A 27,216-nucleotide genomic window follows, 5' to 3' on the forward strand; every position below is an offset into this window, starting at 1 on the left:
TTTGAGTGACGCGTGTCACCGGTTGGAAGCGGTTCCCTTTATATTATTTTGTTTATCCGCTTAGGGGGAATCCCTCCCCGTTCACATCCTGACGAATCGGCCAATGCAAACTATAATATACTTTAAGAGGTATATGTTCCTTTTTTTTTTGTTAAATAGTTGTGTAGGTAAGCTCAGATGTGACATTATATCGTAAAATTTTCTGTGTGTAGTGATGCAACTGCTACCTATGACAATCATAAAATTGAAAAGGCGTTGACTGGTTGAATTCAATTTAAACGTAAACCATTATAATTAAAATATTTTCCCAAAGCGGGAAGTGACAGACTTTAATTGGTCCAATTTAATGTCAACCTTACATTGCAAACGTGTCTTTAAAGAAAACGTGATGTATCTTCACATCAAATGTGTCTTGGTAATTTTAATTTAAATTGGTCATTTTTAAATTTGTCCCCTTAGTCTTTCCAGCTTTTTTTTTTAGTGTATAGATGTATTTTTATTTAATAATTAGTCAAATTAAAGTATACAAATGACATAACTAAGCCAAAAATTCATTAATTTCAATTCGGAAAGCTAATCTGTGTTAGTTTTTGTTAGATTAATAAATCTCCATTCTCAATTTATAATTTAGACAAATTAACATTTTTGCCAATTTTTGAATATTTTAACGATGTAACCCCTTATAAAATTTTGAAAAAATTTCGAAAATTTATTTTTTGACCAGATATGATTAGATCGGCAGTTGATGCTGATCAAGAATATATATGATTTATAGGGTCGGAAATGACTCCTTCACTAAGTTTTAAGCTTCTGACTAAAATTTTAATACCCTGTACTAGAATTTTTCCAAATTCCAAATAGTTTTCCCCGGTGCTTACTTGACAAACACATCGATGCGACCTGGCTGTGACTTTTTTAGTTTCGAGCATACGGTCACACTGGTCATTAAAATAAATAAAATTACACTTAAAAGCAGTAGTTAGCAGAATCGAAAGCACGTAATAAATTTGTAAGATGTTGAATGGACAGATTACGCACAGTTATCTGGAGAACGCTTGCACCTTATTTATCCCTCGCCCGCCTGCCCGGGATCAGCCATTAAAATCGTCCCAGCCAACAACAGCTGCTGCTTCCTCTTCCTCTGGAGCAGAGAGTTATGACAAGGGGCCTGGAGAGGGGTCAGGAGCAGAGGCTCTGCATGTGGATCGCATAAGAAACTGCGATATATTCGTGGACGCACACGATCTGTACTTTTACGCAGACGTCAAGCTATACAAGTGAGTCACTGCCTCCAGTTGGGCACTCCCACACGAGCGAAACTTCAGCGATATCCAAACGCATTTCACACAACATACTTCCCCTTGCAATAGATTCCACAGCCGCCGCTCCTTTGACTTGCGTGAGCTGAAGACGCTGACGATAAAGTACAACACGACAGAGAATCACTACAAGATCTGTCTGCGCTGCCTGCCTGTCACAGCGGGCACCCAGCAGGGAACAGGCGGCGGCGATACGGCCAAGCCAAAGAGCGTGCGCAAGGAGTACATCGCCGCATTCCTCCATATGCCAACTCTGGCCGATGTCAGTAGCGCCCGGATGTCGGACAAAGAGCCGATGGTCCAGGAATGGAAACTCAAACGCATCACCGATCAGTGCCAATTGCAGCTCGACGGCCACGAGCGCATTTATAAGCTAACAAACCACTTCGGCTATGGTTTCGCCAGCAAATACAGCAATCCGCTAAACACCAGTGAGGTAAGCTACAGTGTTTGTGTGTTCAGTTCCTAGTATACTTAATGCAAATGTTTTTCCGCAGCTGGACAGGGCCACCTGTCGCGTAGCCGAGCCGCAGCGCACCAGTCCCATCCAGCGACGCCAGGAGCGCCTGGTGGACGAGATGAAGCGTTTTTCGCGCGAGCAGTACAAAATGAACTTTGTGGAGTTACAGGTTCCGTCCGGCCACCAGAATCCTCTGCGCTACAAGCCCAAAATATTTGAGACTTCCATGACGCAGGAGCAGGCGCATCTCCTGCACAACATTAGCCGGCAGCAGGGGTCTGAGCAACAACAGCCTTTCGACAGCCTGCGACAGACCGAGATCGACTGTGGACTTATCAGCATCCTGTTGGCCATATGCTACGATGTAAGAACGACCAACAACGAGCCAACGTGCGAGTCGGGCTGGACGCGCAGCATCTTGTGCCCGTTATACTGCTACTTCGAGCAGTTTGATAATTACAGGGACGTGCTAGTGGCCTTTCTGCGACGTGTGATCACCTATCCGCTGTATCGCAACTTCGAGCTGGGCCGTCACTGCGTGCGGGATGCCATTGAAGTCTTGAAGGGTGGCCGCAACTGGTTGATCAACCAGCTCCTTCTCACGCACCAGCAGTTTGCCGTCGGAGAACCCACTCGTGATAGCTTCAATACCTTATACTTGGAGGACTATATCCGGTATGTAACCAGTCCAAATGCCTGCAGTGAAGAGCACCTGCGACTCCTTGCCCGCAACCTTAAGAACGTGCTGATGGATGTTAACAAAAGACATTTGGGACTGGGAATTAGCGATATAGAGACTGAGCTGTTTAGAGAGCTGATGCAGGAGATGCGCATTGAGACAGGCAGCGAAGGATCCTCTCCGCAGCAGCCGGGCCATGTCGATGATGAGACGGATCTAGAGACTGACGCATCGGGGCAGGAGGATGAAACAACGACTGATGATGATAGTGTCATAACAGACTCCTTCGACAGCACTGACATGGACATGCGCCTGATCGAGAATGAAATTGTTTACGAGGATGACGAGGAGGATGAAGAGGACGACGACGAGGACGAAGACGAGGACGAGGACGGGGCAGATGACGACGACGACGACGATGATAGCAACTCGTCCACTACCAGCAGTGAGGCGGAGGGGAACAGCGTCATCGAGCAGTGCAGCAACAGTGAGACCGCCGCCAGCATCAGCACCACAAGCACCAAATAAGCAACCCAAACGCCCCGAGTCCGGCAAGTCCTGCTCCTGCCTTGCCTAAATCAAAAAAGCAACACAACCAACTTAATGTCAAAGAACGGAGGCTAAACAGTGATTACTTTTACCATTAAAAAAAAAAAAAAAACAAAATACTAAAAAACAAAACAAAAACAAACAAGATAATCAAGAAAAAGATGTAAATTTACACCGAATAATTTACTTAAATCTAACTTGTACAATAACTTCTTAATGAGAAACAAACTCAAAGATTTGTTCACGCCAAATGCGAAAAGATATTTCAATATTTTTTCCTCTTTGATCTACAATAACTTCGATTATAATTACACATACACGAGTAAATCAGAACTTTAGCATTTAGTGTTCGAAACATTGAATTTTGAATTCAGAAAAGCGAAATCTAGTTGTGCATTTTGTATATACATGTATCTATTATTATATAGATATCTATATTGTTGGTGCTGCAAGCAAAGAAAACAAATAAAAAGAGAAAGAAAGAATTAAATTAAATAAAGTGGAAATGAAAGTGTAAAAATAACCGAAACCGAAAGCTAACATTTTTGGTCGCCAGTCACCCACGACGAGAAAATAGTTAATGTTGTACAAAGAAAAGTGTAGGTAAAAGCCAAAAACAAATAGAAAACAAAAAACAAAGAAATGAAAATTTAAATAAAGTATATTTTTTTCAATTGTGGACTTTGAATGAAACGGAAAAACTGAGTGTCAGGGCATTTTCTTCTGCGTTAATTTTAGTTTTGTTTGAAACACAACATTAAAAAGAATAGAATACCTGGGAGAAGAAGATTACACTAATAATAAATTAACTGATTAGGAAATTCGTTAAGGTAACTCTTTCTTTTTTTGTATAATAAACGAATATTGGGTCATCGAATGCCAAGGTCGAAGACTAACTCAAAAGAACTACCATGTATTCTAGATCATATAAAATATTCTTGAGTAATTATTGTTTTTAATGTTTTAATTTTTATTTATCCATACATTCATACATATATCTCTGTACGTTTTACGAACTAATTTAAATATTTATGGACTGTTAATTGAAGAACGCATCGTTTGAGCCAAATATTGCTGATGTTGTTGCTGCTGTCGGGTAGATCGGAGCATTGCAGACGCGCCCTTTAATTACGATAAGTGTAAAGCTAAAATTTACAAGTTAAACTAACTAAACTCGTATGCATTTCGAAATCGCTAGAAGAATCCGTGCGCCATGGCGAGCGAGGCCAATTCAGTTGTGGAGTTTTCCTCAATTAATTAATCCTTCCATAGGGTGTTGATGTCTACCTTCTGTCTCACTCTCTCTCTATTTACACAAGTCACAAATTGTTTAACAAAAGATGTGTGTTCTTTTTAGATTACTTAACCACTACATACAACATGGCGGCCATTTCGAATTGAATAAATTTGTTTTTGATCTTGCGCCGGCTTCAGAAAGTTAAACATATTATATCTCTTCCATCTGATTGAGTCAGGTTCTTTACTTATTACCATTTTTACTGACACTGAGTAATCTTCCGGTTCTCTTCAATATTTACAAGAATCTGTCTTTAAACTAGTTGTTTTTTGGAGGGGCATCGAGAGTCAGTTACAGATCTGCGAAATAGAGATAAAATTAAAATATTTGAAATTCTTTTGGGTCTTCAGAAGGCTGAACTCACTCATGGTCTCCTGTTGGATCTCCACCTTGTAGGAGGGATTGTCGTAGGCCGCGTCGCTCTTGCGTGGTGGCGTAATGGATGCCGTTTGGTGCACTCGCCTCCTGGTGATAATCAGGAGCAGGGCCAGCGTGGACATGATTGCCAAGGCGGCAATCACAGAAACCACAACCAGAGGTCCGTAGTAATCGCCCACGGGTTGGTCCGTGCCCGCGGTTAGGAGTTTGCCTGTGGTAATAAATCATATTAATTTGTTTTGCCGAAATAAATTATAAAAGTTTATATATTTTGTGTTCTTAAGCTCCAACTACACTTCTAATTATTTAACTTATATATTCATGGGCAATTTCTGTTAACAATAAAGTGGGTGCTATCAAGAATTACTCTACATAAAAGTTCCTAATCTACAAAGCTAATGATTGGATGTAAGCTTTCTTTACCAAATAATTTGAATCCCCGAATAATTCTTTCGAAAAACTGCCGCACTTTAAATAGATAGATCTTATTTGAAAACCACAATCCACCACTTTGTCATCCCGACTTACCAGTCTTGCCAGGAGTGGCCGGACCACCTGGCTTCGTGATGAAATTGACCACGTTGCTCTTCTTGGTGTTGCCGTTCGTCAGGTACATCTCCAGCCACAGGCGGTATTTGGTGCCTGGCTTGAGATCCATGATCAGGGTTCCTGTGGTGCTGTCCCGCTTGGCCACCTTGAACACGCTGGAGTCCTCTTTGCCAGCATCGCTCTGGTAGATCGCCCGGTAGATGTGCACGAACTTGTCCTCCGGATAGGGAACTCCATTCCAGGAGATCTCCACGCTCTGGGTCTTTACCTTTGTGACATTCACGGTCACATCGAAGCCGTAGACATCGATCTTCGGGGCAGTGCGCACCTTGATCATGTGTCCGGCGCGCAGTTCAGCACCATGTCCGGCCAAGGGGATGTAGTAGAGTCCGATCTCGTAGCCCGTATCCGGCTGCAGGTTCTGGATGGTATAGCTGGTGAGGGTGCGATGGATCAGGGGCGACGAGGAGTAGATCTTGCCCGTCAGCTCCTTGTAACGAAGCTGCACACCGTCAACGTACTCCATTTGCTCATCGCCCAGCTTCTTCCAGGTAAGTTGCAGCCAGGAGGCATTCGTCTCACTGACCGTCAGCTCGGGATCCTCGACGTTCTTGAAGATGTCCTGGAAGTCTGGTCTGTAGTCGGTGAACGGAGGTGGTGGCGTGATTGTCCTTTCTGGTGGCGTCTTTACGGTGTACACACTGCTTGTGGGCTGCGAATTAAGATCACGCAGGATCAGGGTGATCTTGACCTTGTAAAGTGAATTTGGTTCCAGCATGGGCAGATCGAACTCCATCTGAGAGGTGGCAATCAGGTCCTCTGGCGGCGCAAAGATCTGCTGTTCCCAGGTGGTGGTATCATTGCTGGGTCCGTTCGTGTACCGAAGCTCTACGCGTCCATGAAGATTCACATACACCTGGGGAACGGTGAAGACGATGCGGATGCTGCGCGCATCGATGGCCTCCAGGGTGTGAACCTCAATGTCAGGCTGTAGATTGCCGGCTCCTAGTTTCGTGGATTTAATAAGATAAGACAAGATTTTTAGTTAAGTTACTTTGATATTAGTAAATGAAAGATTAAGATTAAATGAAAGATTAACACCTTTGAGGATATCATAGGGTGTATTCAATAATGTTTATAAGCATCAAGATTAATTTAATACAAAAAAAAGGAGATATATCTTTGAAAGCTTTTAAAATTATAACAAATCTATTTAATCTTATTCAAAATTGAATAGTATTATCGTTTTGAAACTTTAATGACTAATATAATAATGCTTATAAACACAGTTGTGCCACCATCTTCCCACGGTAATCAACCTTTGTCCATCTCTGGCTTAGGTTTAGTTAGTTAATGTTTAGTTTTAGTAATTTTAGTATTAGTGCCCCGATATCTATTAACAGATTTCATTTCAGATCGCTCGAGTTGCGGATTAGCTGCAAGCATGACAATGATGGATGGTCTGTGTGCCAAATGAGGGTGTAGGTGCTTGGTGAGTTGCGTGTGTTGTGGACTTTGTTGTGTGTGTCTTTTGTTGTAGTTGCTGGTGTAGTCTCAGTTAGTACGGTAGAAACCTGTCGCAGTGTATCTGTGGTGGTTCTTGGAGGGCTGAGCAGAGTAGAGGAGAGATCTATGGGGTCTAGAGATCTAGGATATGTAGTTAAATCAACCTGGCTGCTGCTGCTGTTGCGGCTGTTGCTTGGTCAACTTGTCCTGGTTCTGGTGCAGGCTGTGCTCGCTGGCCTGCGTCGAGAGTCCGGAGGTTGTGCTGGAGCTGGGCAGGATCGTTTGCTGCCGATGCTGTTGCGGTGTCGTCTGATGTGGCTGCTGCGGCTGGTGGAGCGTCGACGGAGGCACGCCTAGGCCTGGTATCACTGGGTAGCTCTCGTATGCGACTGGCTGGCCATCTACAATGGCAATTCCATGTCCTGGCGGTGGCGGAGGCACTCCACTGTGCACAATGGGCACATAGTGGCCAGGCACCTGAGGCTGTTGGGGGTGTTGTGGGTGCTGTGGATGTTGCTGCTGCTGCGGTGGTGGTCCTCCAGGAACCGTTTGCTGCAGGTGCTGCAGTATCTGCTCTATTCTGACTTGCTGGTGCAGGTTATGGTTATCCTTCTGTCCTTGAATCGGAACAGGTCCTGGGTGACCCGGGTGGCCTTGATGTACTGGATGGCCGGGATGATTTGGTTGATCCGCACCCAATATGTTGAACAAATCCGACTGACTAGTGGGCACCGGTGGCGGCTTGCCCTGGGGCGTGCCATTGGGATTGATGTCATACGGTTCGTAGGGATTATAGTCCTCGTAAACGGGCTTCACGGGATTGTAGAAGCCATAGGGTCCGAGATGCTGCTGCTGATGCGGATGCTGGTGGCCAAATTGGAAGGGCACAAAACCGCCGTTCGGTGGCAAGGGACCTTCCTGCTCCTCCGGCCGCTCGCCATCGAAAATGACATCGTTCTGATGTTGCTGCTGATCCTGCGGCTGATTGTGCTGATGTTGCACCTTCTTGTGACCCTTCTCGGGTTTCTCTGGCTTCTCGAAGATGCCCAGACCTCCGATTGCCTTCGGCGGCTTGCCATCTAAGGTGGGATAGAAGGCACCGCCGCTTGTAGAGGACTTCTTGTCCTCGTCCTTCCTGATCTGGGGCACTTTGCCAGCGGTACTTGTCGCTATTGTCGCTGTCGTGGTTGTGGTTTCTGTTATCGGTTGCATGTTGGATGGTTGGTTGGTTGTTGGTTGGTTGGTTGTTGGTTTTGTAGTTTGATTATTTACAAAATGCATAGCGTGAATAACAATATTGAAATTGGTTGTGATGAGCGTAGAAAATAAAAACAAAGTAAAACGAAATTAAATAGCATGTCAGCGCTATAAAAAGTGATTGGTAGGAGCGATAGTGAGATCAGAGATAACTTTACAAAATAGCAAAAGCACAGCCAATCAATTAAGCAAATTAAACAAAAGCAAACAATGTAAAATAATAAATAACAAATCGAACTGAGGACTATTGTTGGGAGTGAAAGAATGAAGCGATTGGATGTAAATTGCATGCAATGTCCCAGAAATAGGATTACTCTGTGGCCATGCATCTGTTTTTACCATTGATCGGGATCGAGGACTGTGTGGCCTCCTCTTCAGGCTCCTGTCCAGCAGGTCCTGCCTTGGGCGATTGCGAGGCACAGGTCCAGTGCTTGCAGCACTCGTCGTCGGGAATTGGCAGGAGGCGGGCCAGGCCCAGATGGCAGGGCAGATCCGCAGGCGGAAGAGCTGGCACCGGCGGACAGGCCGCCCGGCACTCCACGCGTCCGTTCTCGCAGTAGCAATGCTGATCGCAACCTGGTCGGGAGGAGAAGCCATGATCGAGAGAGAAGCGAATGGAGGTGATTGAGCCACGCTCTTACCTGTCAGGTTAGCCGGAATTGGTGACCAGTTCTCGACCTGCACGCCCTGGTAGGAGCAGGTGCCGTTGTCCACGCACCGCATGCTCTCAGGACAGCAGTTGGGCGGCGAAGGTTTGAAGTCTGATGGCACCGGTTCCCAGCGAATGCAGTGCGGATCCTGGACGTCCAACCCGAAGTTCGAGGGGCACTCCAGCTTGGCGCAGTGAACGCCTTGCTCGTTGCAGAGGCACAGCTGCTCGCAGCCATCGCGGAACTGCTGCCCCACTTCGTACTCGGATCCCTTGAAGGTGCACCTAGCACTGACATGTCCTGCATCGCGTGCCTGCTCCTGGAAGGCGAAGATATTGTGCTCGCCCGACTCTTCGTTGTATGTGTTCTGAGCGGGGGTTGGCTGCTGCTCGTGATCGTCCAAGGTGACGTCGCACAGCTCCAGCTGGCAGCACACATCCTTCGGATCCTTCACATACACACACTTGTCCGCCCGCGTGTGGTTCCTCTCCGGACAGCGGGGCCGGCAGTCCATTACGCCGCCCTCGGCACAGTGGCAGATCTGGTCGCAGCCGATCTCCAGGCGCTCCCGGAACTTGTAGATGCTGCCCATGTGGTGGCAGTCAGTACGCGGCTTGGGCGTGGCTGCAATGTGTGGCAGGTGGTGGTAGCAGTGACGGTGGCGGTGCAATGGGCGATGGGCGTGAGCAGCGGGATGGGGACATGTGTAAATGGAAGGCACAAAGAACACGGCAAATGTTAGAAAGCTTAGCCAGCAAATATATTGGCATGAATAGGGAATGCAATAAAAGCTATCTACGACTACGGCAAAGCCACAAAAAGCCACGACTAGAACTCATCTTCAGTTCCACTCACCGTCGTCTTCAGCTGGCGGCATGGTCACTGCCGCCGCCTCTCCTGTCGTCTTTTCCGTGGACGGTGCAGCTGCCTCGGATGTCACCACGGTGGGCTCTAGTAGCGGCTCGCTGCACTCCATGATCCTACAGCACTCGTCCTCCTCGACTACCTTCTCCCGGCAGTTGGGATTGGCCATGCTGCGCTGGCTGCCGCGGGGATAGCTCAATCCCCGACAGCGTGGCTCACACATCCAGTCGCCGCGGTTGCAGGTGCATTTCTCGTCGCAGTCCCGATCCATCATCTCGCCGTGCTGCAAATTATTAAGATATGTTTGAGTCAATACTCTTGAATTTTATAAGTACAAAAACCTTTTTAAAATTAAAGGGACCAGACCTTCTCTCTTCTGTGGTTTTGAACCAAAGCATATTTGGTACAGACTACCTTAAGCAGCCTCATTTCACGTCTTTCTTTCCCTTTTTCCAATTACTTCCTGAACAATGATCACGACTTTCACTATCTTAGGAAACCCGTAGATTACACCAATAATCGCTAGTCACAAAGCCTAAGAACAATCGCAAATTGTACCGGTAATGGCCAAAGATCGACCCACTGACCCACTTTTTTTTGTCAAAATACATTTCCTCAGCTGTGTGAAAGTAATTTGCAAGACATTACATCAATTTGCAGAGTTAACTAAACAAGTGAGTGGAGTGGAGCTCATCAATCATCCGGCCTGTTGACTGAAGGCAATCATGGCCAGAGATTTCCTGCTCTTTTGCGAAGTGCTCCAATAACCAAATATGTCATATTTCGATGAAGCCCTCGAACGAAGTTCGTTGCCAGAGTCTTTTGTTTGCCGCAGCAGTTCGTTTTAGTTTTAATTAAGAATCTTTTTTAGGCTTAAGCTGGAGTTCCCAAAGCATTTACCGGGGTTCTCAGGTGCAAATATTCACGCCCCTTTGTTAAGTCCAGTAATATTTTAATGGTTAAAAGTTCCCCAGCCGTCTCAGCCTTCCCTAATGGCAGCTAATGAGCGCAATTCTTGTGAACTTCGGAGTCTTGGCGGATATAAAGCCCAAGCAACGCCCCAAAACGCCCACTTTGGCACCATAAACTACTGAAAAGGAAAACCGAGAAAACACTTGGTAAACTGTGCAATTTATTTGATTATTTTTAACTATTTGGCTGCTCACTTTAAAAGCATTTGTGGCATGCGGCCTGGCATGTTGCACGTGTCCGCCAATCGATAGCAATTTATTAAAAATAAATACAAAAAAAAAATATATATATATATATAAACCAAAAAGGAGAAGGAGAAGGAGGAGGAGGTGGGAGGGCGAGGAGGAGGGCCGTCCAACCGCCGACAACAATTCATTAAAAGTGAAAGCAAAAATTATTTCATATCGAAGCGGACCGCAAACTCGATTATGAAAACTACAACACAAACAATTTAAAAGATTAAGAAAAGCGATATTAATAAAAAAAAGATGAGAAGTGGGCCAAACCGAAGGGTTAATACTCTTCCCGAAGAAACTTAGTTCCTTACAGATACCAGAAACTGTGGACTCAATAAGCATTTGCGCTTTGTCTCGCTCTATTAACTTTTTCAATTGTAATATTACAATTTAAATGTAGGTTTCTTTAAATGTAATTATAAGTTAGTGTATTTTTAAAAAGGAAAAGCCCTCTCTAGTTTAATTAACACAAAATCAACACCCAGAGTCGGGGCATTGCCGCGGAAAATGGGTTGATCAGTGAGTAGTGCCAGCTGCAGGCGTCCACCAATTTGCAGATATATGTATGGATACATATATATGTGTATATATATCGATGGACAGCCGATCCAAGCCCAGATATGGCATCCATGACTGGACGCCATTATGCGGACCGGAGAGCCGGAGTGCAACGTTTGATGAACACGTCACAGTTGGGCAAACGCACAAAGGCACAAAGTGTAGCAATTTATTGAAAATTTCAAACTAACCGATGGCTGTTAATTAGCCAACAGATAAGATAAGATAAGATTTTTAAAAATTTATCCAATGACTTATCTAAAATGCCGGCAATTGTCACATTGTAATGATGATGATGACCGGAGTGTGGGACCTGGGCTGGGCCACAGACAACGCGAAAGCGATGTCAACATCAATCACAGCTCAGCAATTTCTTGGAATTTTCCCTCTTCAGCTTGCCTTTTTCGTGCATTTTTCTGTTAATTTCGAGGTGCGCAAAAATATTTGCATAATTGCCGCCTGGGCGAGCAGGCAGCCGGGAAAAGCTACCCCGAATACCCGAATATTTTCGTGCTTTTTTTCGGAGTACAGAGAGCAGCAGCTGCGCCGGAGGCTGCCGTGAGCCTGGCTCTGGGTCTGGGTCTGACCGGTTTCATTATGAGCACCAAACTCGTTGCCATTATGCAATCCAGGTGACGACAAGGCAAATTGGAGTTGCGTGCCAGGAAGTGGGCAGGCAGACGTAGAAATGGAGGCGTTTTCCAATCGCTTTCTCTACGCCTGACTTACATATATTCTACTTTGATAAGGTGTCATTTTAGCCTGAATTTTGTCTTTAATTGGTATCTTCTAAACCTAGAATTATTGCATCTCTTGTGGCCTTGCCCCTAGCTTGCTAAATCTACAAAGAATACGAGTTTCTTAAAAGTTTAATGAAATCTAGCACAGACCTGATAACAAATTGAATAACAGATCGAATGATTTCATAAGTTTTAATTATTCGGACCAGTGGTTGCGAATCAACTTCCTCGTTGATGCAGATTGTCATTAGTTTCCTCTAAAAATAAACTTATTTCCAGTTTTTATAAAGTGCAAATTTCATAAAAAGTCGAGGGTATGTTATATCATTTCATTATTATTGAATTTGTATAGTTTTTATATACCCTTGCAGGGTGAATTTTAATCAAAACCATGGAACGCAATGAAGAAGTCATTTCCGACCCTATAAATCATATATATTATTGATCACCATTAACAGCCGAATCGATTAAGCCATGTATGGTCAAAAAATAAATTTTCAAAATTTTTGTTAAAATTTGAAAATTTCATAAGGGGTTACATCATTAAAATTGTCAAAAATTGGCAAAAATTTAAAAATATTTAAATAAAAAAATTTGGATTCAGATTTATTAATCTAATAAAAACTAACATAGTAAAGCTTTCCGATTTAACATTAATGCATTTTTGGCTTAGCTATGATAGATTTTCACTGCAAGGGCATAGGAATTTCAAATACCAGGATTTAGCTTCCTTTCCTGTAGTCATTTAAATGCTTTGGTTAAGTTTGATTTTCTGTTCCTTGTCTGAACTGCATAATGCATAATGGTAAAAGGTTTTTATGTTACATAATTGGGACATCTTCTCTGTAAAACTTTCTTCTAAACCAATCTTCCTTAAGATACTATTAATCACATCTTGATAAAAATATTTAGTTTTGCATACTAACCTTATAGCTCTTGTTGTTGGCCAGACATTCGCGCTGCATGGTATCCCCGCTGGCTGTGATCTCCACAATTTTGGGCATTTCCGTTTCCGGCTGAACAGTGGTCGTTGTCGTTGTGGTGGTGCTAGTGCTGCTGCTTCCATTCTGATCCTCGTCCATGTCCACATCACTGAGATCCATGAGCTGCTCGTGAGTGGAACCATTGTGGTGCAGGAACAGCTCCACATCATCGCTGCCACCCGCTGATCTTCCCTCGCCAGCGAAAGCCACAAATGGCGATGGCTCCGAGGTTGTGGTGGTGACAGAGGCCTCGGTGGTGGAGCTGCTCTGGCTCACTGGCTCTGTCTCCTTGCCCTTCAGTGCCTCCTCCGACTTCTTCTCCTCCTCCTCCTGCAGCTGCTGCCGCTGTGTGTGTTGTCCTTCAACAATGTTAATCACTGGGCCCGACTCGCTGTCCGGCATTATGGTGGTGCCTGTTTCATTTTCTGGCTCATTCATATGCATGGCGCGTGCTCGCGATGTGGTTGTGGATGTGCCTATAGATGGGGCCGGGGATGTGGTTGTAGTTGTGGACTCGGTCACTGCTGATGGCTCAGCGGTTGCCTTGTTCTCCTGGCTGACAACAATGCCGGCCATGCTCGATGTCGACTCCTCGGTGCTGGTCGAGAGCATTTGATAATCTTCGTGTTCGGCCAGGCGATCATGATTCTCGGACAGTATATGCACATGATAGGGATCTTCTTCGCGTTCGCTCGGCACCGCACTCTCCGTACTGGATGTTGTTGTGCCTGCTGCTGTCGTAGTGTTGGACGTGGCTGGAGAAGGAGTACCTGTTGTCGTCTCAACCCGTTTGTCACTCTCGGTTTCAACGATCTCGTCGCTGTTGCCGTTGCTGTTGCTGGCCGTTATGAGCGTAGCCGGATGTCGGAAATTGTTGAGATCCTTGACCACGTCGTCCTGCTCGTTGGAGATCTGATTGAGCTCGTTCTGCCGCTGCTCGCTCTCCTCCTGCTGGTGTTCGCGAAGCATCTCGGTGGTGGCATCATCGCTGCCGCTGCTCTCTGCATGTTCATCCCGCAGTGGTATATGCTGGATGTGGCTCTGGTCGGGCTCTGTGTGCGAGAAAACCATGTGCTGCTCCGTCTCAAGGCGCGGCGTGGTCGTGGGTTCCGTTGAGGTGATTGGTTCAATGCTGGTCGAACTCACACTGGACGAGGAGTCCATGCTTGGCAGCATAGTGGTAATCTCTGAAAATGAATAGAAAAGATGACCTTTTATTAGATTCAAATAATTAATACAAGTCTAAGGCAAAACTGAGTCACCTTTGAGGTAAACAAACTCTAAGGCTTTGTCCCACATTTACGGTAACTGGCAATCCGAAATTCTGCGCCATTCTAGCGGAAACCACGTAAATCGTATTGGAAATATCTCACGCGTCTCATCATCATCATCATCGTCATTCGCATTGGCAACGCCATCATTGAAACGTAATTTCTGCTCTTTTTTTGCCACAACAACGGCCGCAGCATCAATTCCCCAAAATCTGCAAGGTATTCATTAAGCCCCCGTCTGCCCGTGTCTTCTGGCTGCTGAATCATCATCCGTAGGTCGGACGAGCGCGGTCCATTCTTGGAAGACAAGCCCCGGCCAAAATATCAGGCAAGCCTCATCTTTTATGATATAATTCTTGTTTCTCTTCGGTTTTCCTGCTTCTTTTTCTCACTTGTAAAGCTCTTTTTTGTTTTGGATCTCACATGTTGTTCTTTTGTGATTTTCCTCAGTCTCTTCTTCTCTCTCTCTTATATAATTACATTTGTTTTTGGGCCTGGCTTCGGGGCCCAAAGCTCATGTCATAAATAAAAGACGACCTTAGTAAGGGGGTCTTTAAGTCTTGTGTATTATAAAACGGACACAAAAACACTTGACTTGGGATTTTGGGCTGGCCAAGAAATACAAGATTGCCTCTGTTGGGATCCCAGCCGGTGTTCGCAGGAACATTCAATTAAGAGTTAATTCATTAATGGGAAACTTGAACTTGATTGCTAATTGCTGCACTTGAACTTCGGGGGGAAAATGTGGGAAAGAAGACCAGACCAGAGTTGGCTGGATGTTTAGGATTATTCAAAGAGAGTTTGTTGCGAAGCGATTCATCATCCAATTTCGTAAATTAGTCAATCAATATTCATTTAGCTGGGACATAATGATCTTTGATTGCTCTTTGGCTGCCAAAAGAATTTCAAACATTTACATTCGAATGTTTTGAAGACAGTTTAGTTCCATTTCAGTAATAACTACAAAATGGGGCTCAGCTGCAATTTTCAACGGATCCGAGCACTCGATCATCATTCCCTTCGGAGTGGTAAATAGCCCCTTCCGAGACGCAGATGCCGCCACATGGCCGCCGCTGACTCATGGATGACGCCGCGGCTGGGGGACAGGCCGGAGTAGAATGCGACCCCATGGGGACGGCACTTACCCAGTCAAGTCCTCCGCCTAGACAGCCCTGCCGGGAGTGTGGGTGAAGAGAGAGAGAGAGAGAGGACTGTCATGCATGCGTGGTAATAGGCATTAAAGCGAACCCTGGTACCTGGTCCCTGGTCCCTGGTCCCTGAACGCTTTTACGCCCCATACCTGGTGCAGACGCAACAGTTGTCGTCGCTCCAATAAGAAAGGAGAACTGAAATTTACTGTGGTACTCGACGCTTGGAGGCAGTCAGTCAGTCGGACAGCCAGACAGTCGGAGACAGCCACAGAATCGGAGTTGAAGTTGGAGTCGGCATGCAACGGATGCCAATTTAGCGCTAAAAATCTTTACAACTAAAAAATAGCCGCGATATGTAAATACTCTCTTCAGACATTCTAAATGAGTTTGATTTAAGGATTCATTTAGATAAGATGTAGTTAATTGATGGCTATAAATAATCCTCTGCAGAAGATATAACCAGTTTACAATTTTGATATATGAATACCTACTTCTTTGTACAGTATAAACCCTCTATGGGAATGGATATACACCGCTTAAAAGTCAGGGTATATAACCTATCAGAACTTGGCTCGGTTCGTTAGTCTACAGAGAGAATGGGAGAAAGAGACCCTAGCCGATTTCTATACGAAGAGAGAGAACATCTTTATGTGTGTGTTTTATGTTTTAGCTGTTGCTTTTATTGTTGTGCCGGGACCCAAGCTTAGGGTTACTGACATGAACCTTGAATTTTAGTTCGTTATGCTGCCACTGCCGATGGCAGCCTCCAGCACCAAGTCGAGCTCCAGCTTCAGCTTCAGCTTCAGATAGGGCTGCCATTGCAGTTCTTGGCTCTTGGTTCTGGGACTCCTCGACGGGCTGTTTGCTGTCACGGTTAGTCGTTTATAATACCCAAGCTGTTCGAGGTTTCGTGGTGGTGCTGCTCCCACTCCTTGGGCTTTGTCTGTTTTTACTTGGCGCACAATTTGTCTTTTACTGTCATTGATTTTCATTTTTCACTGGCACTCGTTAAGCGACTCTTCCAGGCTTCTTCAATTTATGTATGAATATATATATATTTATACACAAGACCTGGTGGTGCATGCTGCAGAGACTTTGGGGGACTTGTTTGGTGGTCTGCCTTTCCGTTATGCAAGTTTTTGCCTTGTATTTTTATCCCCAACTTCAACTTCAACGAGTGCATTCAAAAGACTCAGGCAACGAACTTGGTCCGCTTTTGTTCCTGCTGCTGCTGCTGCTCGCCAGGCAAAAAGGGGTTTTTGGATTAGCATAGTTTATGCTTCAACGCGTAGCCGGTCAGCTAGCCAGTTAGCTTGATTATGATATATACACACAGCTAAATGTATATATTTTGTGTATATGCAAGCGACAACCGCCATCGCCACACTACCGCAAACAATCACCCGAAGACAGGCCACTTATGCAGAAATGCAAAACTGCTGTCCGGTAGTTCGAACTCATTTGCGGTTTTTCTAAGTCGCCGCACGTTCTGCGGCTCCAGCAAACAAACAAATGAACGGCAGCAGTCACAGTCCAAGTCAGTCCCCAGAACTGGGAGGGAGAGATCTAAAAGGGGCTCCCCCGGTCCGTGTGTAAGTGATGTGCTTAGAATCGACAAGCTGCCATGAAGCGTTGCATTGCAAACCGGATGTCTTTGTTAGTTGTTCTTCGGGGGCAGGGCTACCACTGATCCTAGGTTTGATAATGCCACGAAATGTGCGATAAATGCGGCGGAAAATGGGGAGATTCCTTGGTCAAATGAGACCTTGATTGGTGGGGCTTACTGTTTTATTTTAAATATTCAGGAGATATGAGATGTAAGATTTATATATTAAAATTTGAATAATTAAACTGATCAAGATCATACGGAACATATATTTCAAATTAAAATCAGAGCATTTCAAAATACAACCTTTATATTAAGTAAATTATTCTTCATGTTCCTTTTTTAAAATTGCTTAAGGTCATACTGTAATCTAATAATTTGAAATAGTTTTTGGTGTATAGATGCTTTCCATTTTGTTTTTATGTAGTTAATGTCAGGCTTTGTAAGCTTCCATTTTTAATGGCTATTACTTTATCAATTCAAAATCGACATAATTACCATTGTAAGCACCCATAATGGATTAAATTCCTTTCTTAACCACCTCATTCTTGGGAATTGTGGCCCCCATTTAGGCCACATTACACTTGACCCATAAACACTGCCTCCTTCCCACTAGTAATAATTCCGTTCCGTTCCTCCCGCTTTGATGTTCTTTTCTTCGATTTCCGTGTTTGTCCCGTGGTGTGGTGGCAACGCAGTCAACCGGAAGCGGAGCTCCATAGTGCACACCGCCTAATGACCACTCCATGCCCACGCCTCTGATCCCCGCCAGCAACGCCTGCTCGGAGAGCCGATTGGCCGAGTTTTGTAATGCGCAAAAAGTGTCAACAAACAATATAAAACGGGGAATAGAGTTGGGTTGTGATCGACAGGGAAGAGGGGGACCCGAAAGGGCTTTCCATTTTGGGGTTTGGGCAATGTAACGGTCATGCCTCAGAGTGTGTCATGAATCCGAAATGAATACACTCGAATATTCGGCGTATTATGTGCAGCTGCTGTTGCCTGTGGTCCGGTTTTGGCTTCGAATTATAAACAAATTCGAATTGATTACGCAATTTACGACTATGATGTTGCCTGCATTCGAGTCCGTTTGCCTCTCTTTTTGGGTGTTAATTTTGATTATATTTTTGTTTTAATTAAAGCCAGACCTCGCAGGTTTTCCTATTGTATTTGTTTTAGAAATTTGCCGACGCTAATGAAATTGCGCGGCCTTTGTCCGCACCAAAAAGATGATAATCCACAAAAGGCGAATATGGAAATTTGGGTGAAACGAAGTGTTAAATTTCAATGTTACCGCCGTTGTATTGAAATTGAAGATCATACCATCCATTCATATATTTTCAGCGGAAAGGCCTCCCTCCAAGTGATCATTTTAAGAATGATTTATTTCCTGATTTTTGTTTGCTGCGGTTCCATTACAATATAATCGCAGGAGGGAAAATGTACACAGCTTTATCGTAAAATCATCTCCATTGCAGTTAGCCGAGTTGGCCAGCAAACCCAAATAGTTCTTGGCCTTTTATCGGCCTTTCTATCGCACTGGCTAATGACACAAAAGAGAGACAGTCCCCGAAAAAAAGAAACATAGAACGAACAGATATGAAAGTCAGTCAGGTAAGTAATCTTTGATAGGGTAAAATTCCTCAGCGCCATAAAAACAACAGCCACAGCGATATCATTAACGGGGGAAGACAGTGCTTGGTCTCTGTCTTCGGCAATAAAGTAAAATTATTTCCCAACCATCGCTAGTATTTGACCTTTTTCAACTCGAAAGTTCATGTGCATCCAGCAACAACAAAAATGCTGTTTGACCCGGCTGCAAAAGGGGGCGGCATATAAAACTGCATGGAGGAGAAGGAGCATATAATGCCAAAACAAAACACGTTTCAAATGCTGCCAAGAGCGCGTGTCATTGTCCATTCCGGAGTTCGAGCTGAAGGAGCCCGAGACAAAGACCTCTGGCAGAAGTATTATTAACAACAATATATGACTAAACACCAGCGCCACTTAGCCGGGTCTACTTGCTACACTTGCTTATATCTGTATCTGTATCTCTGTACTTGTATCTGTATCTCAATGGAATGACACCACACACACTCTTTGCCAGTTTGCCAGGTGAATGCGAGTTGCTTGGCCGGCCATGAAATCGAATTGGAAGTGGAGTTTGGATTCAGATTCGGAATTGGACTTGGAATTGGAATTGGAGCTGGCCAAGTGAGCGAACGTATTGTGCACTGCTGACTAGCCAACTTGTAACTTGTGGCTAAGTGCGTTGGAAATTGAGGGTCAATTGAATGGCACAAGCTAACAAAACAGACAATGGACATGGAGATATATTATACCACAGACTAAGAGAGTGTTAAGTCTGAGTAAATAGAAAAACATTTAATTAACAAGTCACTTGATCACAAACAAACTGATAATAATATGTTGCAAGCTTAATTTAAATGCTTCGGGAGGATTAAATTATAATAATACAAATTTAATGATAAGCCTTATAAACTTGTAAATATACAAATTAAAAGTGATTCAAAAATGTATTTAAAATGCAATTAAAGTTACAAAAAGATGCTCTGCAGCTTGTAGTTGTGACTTAAGGTTAAAGACCCCTCTTCATCGGCCGCTTCATCAGGTTTCCCATTATATAACAACCAGTAATCCCCCCTTTTAGTTAATGTTTTAGCACACCTAACAGTAGAAACTATTCATAACATATCATTAGATTAATTTACATTCTTTTAGTGAATGCTCCCGCTCTAAGCTGGGACTTCCTGTCCACGTTCTCCTTCTCTCGGGCTCTCCGGCTCTCGGCACCGTTCAATGGCACAAATAATTACCACAACACACACACACATGCACACTCACACACTCACACACTCACACACTCACACACACTGCTCTCTGCTAAGTATTTGCAATTAAAATGCATTAATTAGCCGCACATTGCCTTTCTGTGCTACATTTTTTTCATCCAAATGCAAGGCGGTGAGAAAAACATACTCGCACACGAAAAAAAAAATTATCTAATTGTACAAATTCAAGACAGGCGACGCAGGTCTAGACCAACGGGGGGGATTGGGGCAGGAATTGCATGATACTCTAAGTGGAATTGATGCCATTGCTCAATGCATATTTCAAACAAGTTGCAATTAGGCTGCATTTGATATGTATTTTGATATGCGCCCCTGACATAAATAGGATTCAGCTCAGCCTCAGGCCGGGTTTTCACTTGCTCAACCCGTTTGGTTCTCTCTCTCCCCCTGTTCGATGGGAGATTTCGAGGCGGAGAAAGCCCACAAATCTGGCGTGGAAAATCCAGCTCAGAGTTCAGAGCCCATAAGTGATGTGTGTGTGTGTGTGTGTGCTTTTTTTCGACACTGCCAAAGTTCGGAACATCCATAAAGCCATATTTATGGCCAAAATGTTAATTGTCTCTGTCTGCACTTTCACGCGTCTGGATGCTGTGTGCTGGGTGTCAATGTACAAAGCCGCACTAACAATAATAATAATAATAACAACAGCCGGTGACAGCAACAAAAACAAAAGAAAAAAGCCCACTGGCTAACGGCCAACAATTAACAATCGCTTTGCGTTGTTGCTGCCATTGTTGTGTTTGTCACTCCACACATATAACACTTGACGTGTTTTTCTTTTTCTTTTTTTTGCGAATGAACCAGCTAGCAAGCCGGTTGAAAAGCCTTTTTAAGCTACTTTTACTTATCGGTTCATTATAGCGGTCGCCTGAAATTCGCAAACTAATCGAGCATGAACCCCTTTCGCTTCGGGGTCCAGCGGTTCGGGTCAGAAAACACGCACCGAATTGCCACACCCTATGCAGAAATAACACATGTGTGTATACATTTATATACTTTTGTGTCCATGCATTTCTCACACTCTCGGCTAAAAATCTTTATCCTTGAAAATATCGCGAAAACAAAAGTCTTGTCTGACGCTTGCCTTTTTCTGCAGAATTTCTTGTGTTTGCTCGGGCGAATGAATAAATAAATAAGAGAAATAAAGGCCAAAAACATCAGACAGGTAAATAAACAAGAAACCAGTGAAATGTGAGGGGCAAAGGTAAGGGTAAGGGGGATCGCATGGGAGTAGCAAACAAAAGACTTAGGCAACGAACTTGATGTTGCACCTCTGACGCAGAGCAGACTCTCGCTCTTATATTCCATTCAGCAATTCAGCAACTTGATGTTTTATTTTCGCATAAATGTTAACTTGTCATCCCTGAACATTCGAAAAGCCACCAGTTTCCCACAGGTTGAGATGATACCGAAAAACTCACGACAATCGTGCCACAAATATGTAAATTTCACTTTTGCTATGATTTGTAAAAATAATAAACAATCAACAAGTTGGCATAATAGCAGGTCACTCCGTCTTTTTCCATTTTTCATATATATATTATTATTTTTTCAACCACTTTAACGCTGCTATAGGTTTTCCCTTGAAGAAAGTGAGACGAGACAAGTTGGTCGTTAATTGAGGTCGTTACTTGGGACTCGTGTTATTTACGTTATTGAATTTTATAGATTTCGTGATGCGTGCCAATTGTGCAAGAGACCTCGTGGAAATATATATATTTATTTATTTTTGGCAACCCATTTAGTGCAGTCAGTCCCTGACTTGCAATGCCAACGCATTGAAAATTACTCAATAGGATTTTTTCTGCACTGCGATAAAAATATATACCTTTTTTTTTGCTAACCGCGTCATATCAAGGCCATAATTTAGCACTCGTTTGGGGCCGCAAAATGGAAAATTAACATAAATGATTTACGTACTCGACTTTCAAGTACAACAACAGCCAGCTGCGGTGTGCAATTTTCCAACTCATTAGTGTTAGTTTGTTGAATTTAGCTGGCCTCTGAGTGTTTCTTTTGGCCGTGGGTTTTCCACAAAACAAGTTGGCTGTCATGCGGTGAAAAAAGGTCTATAAAACCGGGATATTCCCCAGACATTGAGCTTTAAGTGATATTGAATTTTGATTGGAAAAAGTCATTATGAAAAGCCAATTAAGAAGTCGTATAATCTACCAAAGTTCACATGGAGTGTAGTTTCTATATTTGTAAAAACACTGACGGTTTAAAGACTCGTTTCAGTTGCTTGAACTATAGCCCAAACCCGTTTGTCAACTGTCTAAAGTCTTGCTCAATTATCGATTTGTAAATATATGTATTTGTTTTAATTACATAATCCAAAAAAAAAAAACAAGTCCCCTTGCTGCCCACTTGCCGCCTAATTAATTAACAGCTCCATTGACAAGATTCCCATATTTAAATGTACTCAGGCATCAGGTGTGGTGTCTTCGACTGTGGGTGTTTCATCTGTCAAATCTTTCCAATGACTAATTGCTATTTATTATTTCTTGCTAATTTTCTAGGTACATCTATTCGTAAAAGACATTCCACGTTGGCGTTAAAATGCCAACTCCCAAAATTACCCGAGGCTCAAACAAAATGTTTCGGGGTACGTAGGTTAAGGGCATGAGTCATGTCTGTGGCTGCTTTGCATTTAAATTGAGTAATTTGTGAGGGCTAAGCTAAGATAGATCTCGTTAACTTCCCCATGGCATTTATAGCAGCCAGTCCCCTTTATTACAATACACATTCCCTAACCCTTTACCAATTTTTGTAACCAACTATTGATCTGGACTGTGTGTGGCCCCTGCTAGGCTCCATTTTATCGAGTCATCATTGAAAGGGTAACAAGACAACGAAAACAAGACAAATTGAAGTTTTACGAGCCAGCCTGCAATGCGAAGCTTTTGATGTGCAGCTGACATTAAAGCCAAAACATGAAGAGTCGCGGCTTATCATAAAACAGCCAAGAACTCGGTCATTAAACTGGCAACCTAATTTTTTTCTTGAACAAAACTCGATTTGACAAAACACCGAACAATGAACAGCCTTTCACTTTTGCACTGAAGATGTTCATTAAAGAGATATAGCACGTGCAGGAAAGTCTGAGATGATCAGCAGCATGTTGGAATGTTCTAAGTAATTACAAGATTAATTTCTCTCCACTAGGACAAATTTTAATATCTAATTGAAAATGATTTTAATTTACATTGTGTCTGCAATTTTCTTTGAGGAAAAAATAGCTTCATTTAGATAAATAAACTGAAATAAAAACAACCCATTTTATTAAGTCTAAAAGTAAAAGAATACAGCCTAACCTCATGACATAAAGAAAAAAGTAAGATAGCTTCACTCTGATAAATTAATGAAAATATAAGCTAAACCCAGTTCTCAGGCTCAAGCTAACAAATTTAAGAGACAAAGTTTTTATCATGTTTAAAAGCAATTCAATTACTTTAATCGGAGAATATAAGAACCTTCTAGCTTACTCTGGTCTTATTTAACTATGTCTACAATGTTCCTCTATAAATTGAATAAATTATAATTTTCCCTAAGGAAGCTTTTCCTTAACTACATATGTATAACCTAGAGGGAACACTTAACAGATTTTCACTTTGATATACCGCTCAATTAACTAAGTAATTCAACAGGAAATAACTCATATACAAATATATCTCCCTCTTACCCCAAAAAGATTCTTCCAGTCATTAATCCAAACGAAAATTTCTTTTGTGCGCTCCATTTAACCGAATCGGAAAATAATTATGGAGAAATGGCTTACAAATCGAAACGGAATGGCTAAAAAGGGCGGCCCAGAAGTCACGCACCGGCACGGCGTTAATTGGTGGCTCTGAGCCAGGGTAAGAGCCAGAGACCGAGATTTGATTGCGGCTGAGAGGTGAGATTAAAGTGTCTGGCAAGAGCTTGGGATGAGATGGCTCTCGTCTAGTGGAGCGTCGTCGCGTTTAACCGGCATCTATAATTTTCATGGCTTTTGGGCTTTTTCAGACTTACCAGCTTCGGTTTCGGACGGACTCGATATGTTGGCCGCCTCAGTTGTTGTTGTCGTCGTCGTCGTGGAAGTCGTTGAACCATCCGCTGCCTCAGTGCTGTTGCTGCTGCTTTGTTCTACGGCAATTGTTGTGGATGAGGTGGATGTGGTTGGTGCATCTGTTGTGGCATCCAGCACTGGCACTGCTGTTGTATCTGCCGCCGAATCCTCGCCTGCGGGCGCAGACGCCGCTTGCTCAATTTGAATGCCGAGCAGCAGCAGTCCACAGAGAGTGGCCACGCAGAGGCTCCTCCACGGGATCGCGGAGGCTGAATGGCCTCCGGCTTTTCTCCTTCTACACGTTTGCATTTTGGTTAGCTTTTCTCTTCCTTTTTTTTTTGGTTTTTCTCCTGCTTTGATTTAAGGTTTTTCTCACACGTTTGCACTTGTTATGGTTGTTAACTTAAAGTAATCTTCTGTAAATGCGGAATTAAATTAATTACAAATACGTTCGAATCTTCAAGGGTCTCTCGATAGCTCATTATTGACTTTTGTTCACTCGGCTTGTTGGTAAGTTTTCTCTTTTCGGCTTTCCTTTGCGGTTAGCTAAGTTCACACGACATTTGTTTGCCACAACGGTTTCTGTGACTTGTCATTGGTTCGGTTTGGTAACCCCAAATGCTGTCATTTCCGTTGAAAGTCGGTTGAATAATGATCTCTCAAGTGTCAAGTGCCTGTATTTTGCCATTTGTCGATTTGTTGAGCGATTTGTTAGCTCACTAGGTAGGAAAGTTGTTGCTGAACTGGGAGAAGTTTTTGTGACTTTGCTACAAATAGATTAGAATGTCTAACTTCTGAATGCCTGTTCCAAGTTCAAAATGAGTTACAGGGAAATAGATTAAGAAAAACCCCATTTATTTTATTTTAATGTCAAAAAATAGTTATGAAAATGGCAGCAGAACAATTCTTAATGATTTTACTACTCATTTTTTAGTATTTCTACTTCTTTTTGATTTTACATTTATTTAAATATGAATTGAATATAAATCTCCCTAGTTTCAAAATGCAAAACTCCCGCGTAAGTTGTTGCGCAAGTTCGTTGTCCAAGTCTTTTGTTTTGGGCCTCTGAGCCTTACGCTCTAGACTTTCCAAAATCCCTGAAGATACAATTTACGATATGAAAATCCTATTTAGCATATTTAATTTGAAGCTACAACCCACTGGAGCCCAGCCCGAGAGCAGCTCATAAATATCTTTCGTTTTTGGGAGTTTCAGCGGCAATACCACTCTGTTTCTGTTTACTTCTCACCATTCAGCCAAGAAACTAGGCAAATAAACCAGCCACAACAAAGGCCACTGCGGATCGAGGGGCTCTAGGAATGAGATCTATGTGTACTATGGGCACCGCAGTGCAGTGTGTATGCCAGGCAGTCGCTGCTCATGCAATGCGCCATAATGCAACGGCGGCAGCAAAAAACCTTAGACCCAAATTGCAATAGCGAAAATATTTGAACCGGTTCCAACGGCAGCAGCAACTGGAAACGGCTGCAGACCGCAGAATGCGCTCCGCAGCCTTTTTGGCCAAGTTAGCTCGAAGGCAATTAGACAGCGGGCAAAGGCCTGCCGCAATTAATGTTTTGTATATATTTCTATATTCACATTTGAGCAGTATTATTCAGGCTAGTGACGTCATTGTAAAAGTCAGCGGCTATTTGCAGTGACATTTCACATTTCACTCTCACTCCTTTTATGTAGAAATGGCAAATGGCAGAAAGCAAATAACAGCGACTGGAGAGGAGAGCAAGAGACGAGGCGAGAAAACTCGTTTTTGGTATTTTCAATGGAATGTTTTTTGACTGTGGTTCTCTTTTCTTCCCGATCGCCGAGTATTTCACTTCCACATCTTGTGTTTGTTCAATAAGAAAGCTGGAGATTTGCATAAATCAAACACACAGACACGCACACAAGCACTCGTTAAACGGAGATTAGCACCAACCCGGCAAGAAAAAGGTAATATCTTCTTATCTGGCCACGTTATGCGGATACTTTGGTAACAACAGCACACACACGGGCCAACCGCTCCGTCTCAGGCACGACCACGAACTGATCTCTCCAACGGCTTGGATCTCTGCTGGAGGCCAACTCACCACAGTCGGAGGCACAGGCCCAGGCAACGTAACTGGTTTCTAGGTGGGTTTCCTCTCCATCTCTCCTCACATAAGCGTCAGCTGAGCAGCAACAGCGCAACAGGTGAGAGAGCAGAGCAAGAGCTTGACATAATACCCAGTTGAATGCTCGCTCTCACCCACACTCAGGTGTGTCTAGGCTATATGTATGTGGGTGTGGGTTTCCGCGCGGCCCTCTCCAGAAGTAGTTGGATCAGAAACAGAGACAGACGACCATGATGCATACACAAGACTCTACTTCTTTTTTTCTAGTTTTCTAGCTTTAGTTTCGGCAAGGCAAGGCAGCTGCATTGTCAATTCCTTGACAAGTGAACTCAGCAAACTATTTGAACTGCCCAATTGGCAGGGGAAAAACTCAATCCCATTGAGGAACTGGAAAAACCCAAGCCAACTTAGCACTCATTGTTTCGATTACGCCTACGATTTGGTTTTGGCTTTGGTTTTGGTTTCTTTCTTCTTCCGATTCTTGCTGAAAGATCACAAAGGTCGAGGGGGATTACATGTTGGGTGCCAGGGTTGTTTAAGAAGGCTTAAAGGCTTTACTTTTGGCTTATTTTGAGACCGTTATAATGGCAGCTGAATTTTATAAACATTACAAAGAGCCATTACAGTTGCAGATGGCTAAAAAGACGATTGACCCTGACTTCCCACCAGTCAAAATAAAAACTATAAATGAAAATAGGTCTTTAAAAGATAAAATAATGATACTCAAAACACCTCAAGCTTCTGAAAATGTATAACATTATAGAAAACATATATTTTCTAAAAATATTTGCCCAAGATAACCCTTTTTTTATCCATCTAGAGTGCTCACCAGAGATTCGCATATCCCTTATAAAAACTAAGCAACATGCGAATAGGGTCACAGCTTCCACTTGATAAATCTGCCAGATAATCAATCAAAACCCTCGATTAAATTCCATCTGTGAACCCACATGACCGAGCCAAAAGCCTTATCTGTATAGCTGCTCCCCAAAATAATAATTCCACCGATCACCAATCAAATGCCATCGATGCAAATATCAATTCAATGGCTCGGCTCGAAGACGCGCCCAGAAACCGTCAGCACACATCAATGCCATGAGTTGGCCAACTGTCAGTCAGAGGAAGTGTGTTCTGTGTGTTCGCAGTGATCCGAAAATCA

General features: G+C 43.4%; 2 protein-coding genes across 8 annotated transcripts; one reads left to right on the forward strand and one right to left on the reverse strand.

The window, feature by feature from the left end:
- Positions 1-146: 146 nt before the first annotated feature.
- On the forward strand, positions 147-3,681 carry LOC110191742 (protein SHQ1 homolog). The gene is made up of 3 exons (XM_020962674.2): positions 147-1,277; positions 1,371-1,755; positions 1,817-3,681. The coding sequence occupies exons 1-3, from the start codon at positions 1,015-1,017 to the stop codon at positions 2,984-2,986; spliced, it is 1,818 nt and encodes a 605-aa protein (XP_020818333.2). The 5' UTR covers positions 147-1,014; the 3' UTR covers positions 2,987-3,681.
- A 272-nt stretch (positions 3,682-3,953) lies between these two features.
- sas (stranded at second transmembrane protein) lies at positions 3,954-26,036 on the reverse strand. 7 transcript variants are annotated; one of them, XM_020962774.2, is made up of 10 exons: positions 25,883-26,036; positions 23,910-24,362; positions 12,941-14,184; positions 9,500-9,791; positions 8,636-9,268; positions 8,334-8,570; positions 6,902-7,933; positions 5,211-6,236; positions 4,669-4,893; positions 3,954-4,603 (listed from the first exon to the last, which is right to left on the reverse strand). In XM_020962774.2, the coding sequence occupies exons 2-10, from the start codon at positions 24,253-24,255 to the stop codon at positions 4,596-4,598; spliced, it is 5,043 nt and encodes a 1,680-aa protein (XP_020818433.2). In that variant the 5' UTR covers positions 24,256-24,362; positions 25,883-26,036; the 3' UTR covers positions 3,954-4,595. The 7 variants fall into 7 exon arrangements, with proteins under 7 accessions (XP_020818433.2, XP_086695076.1, XP_086695077.1 ...); XM_086838950.1 differs by having other exon boundaries at positions 25,850-25,997; XM_086838951.1 differs by having other exon boundaries at positions 25,933-25,991.
- Between the last annotated feature and the right edge of the window lie 1,180 nt (positions 26,037-27,216).

This window comes from Drosophila serrata, unplaced genomic scaffold (assembly GCF_035046125.1).
Source record: "Drosophila serrata isolate PLE 108 unplaced genomic scaffold, ASM3504612v1 contig_360, whole genome shotgun sequence".
NCBI lineage: Eukaryota > Metazoa > Arthropoda > Insecta > Diptera > Drosophilidae > Drosophila > Drosophila serrata.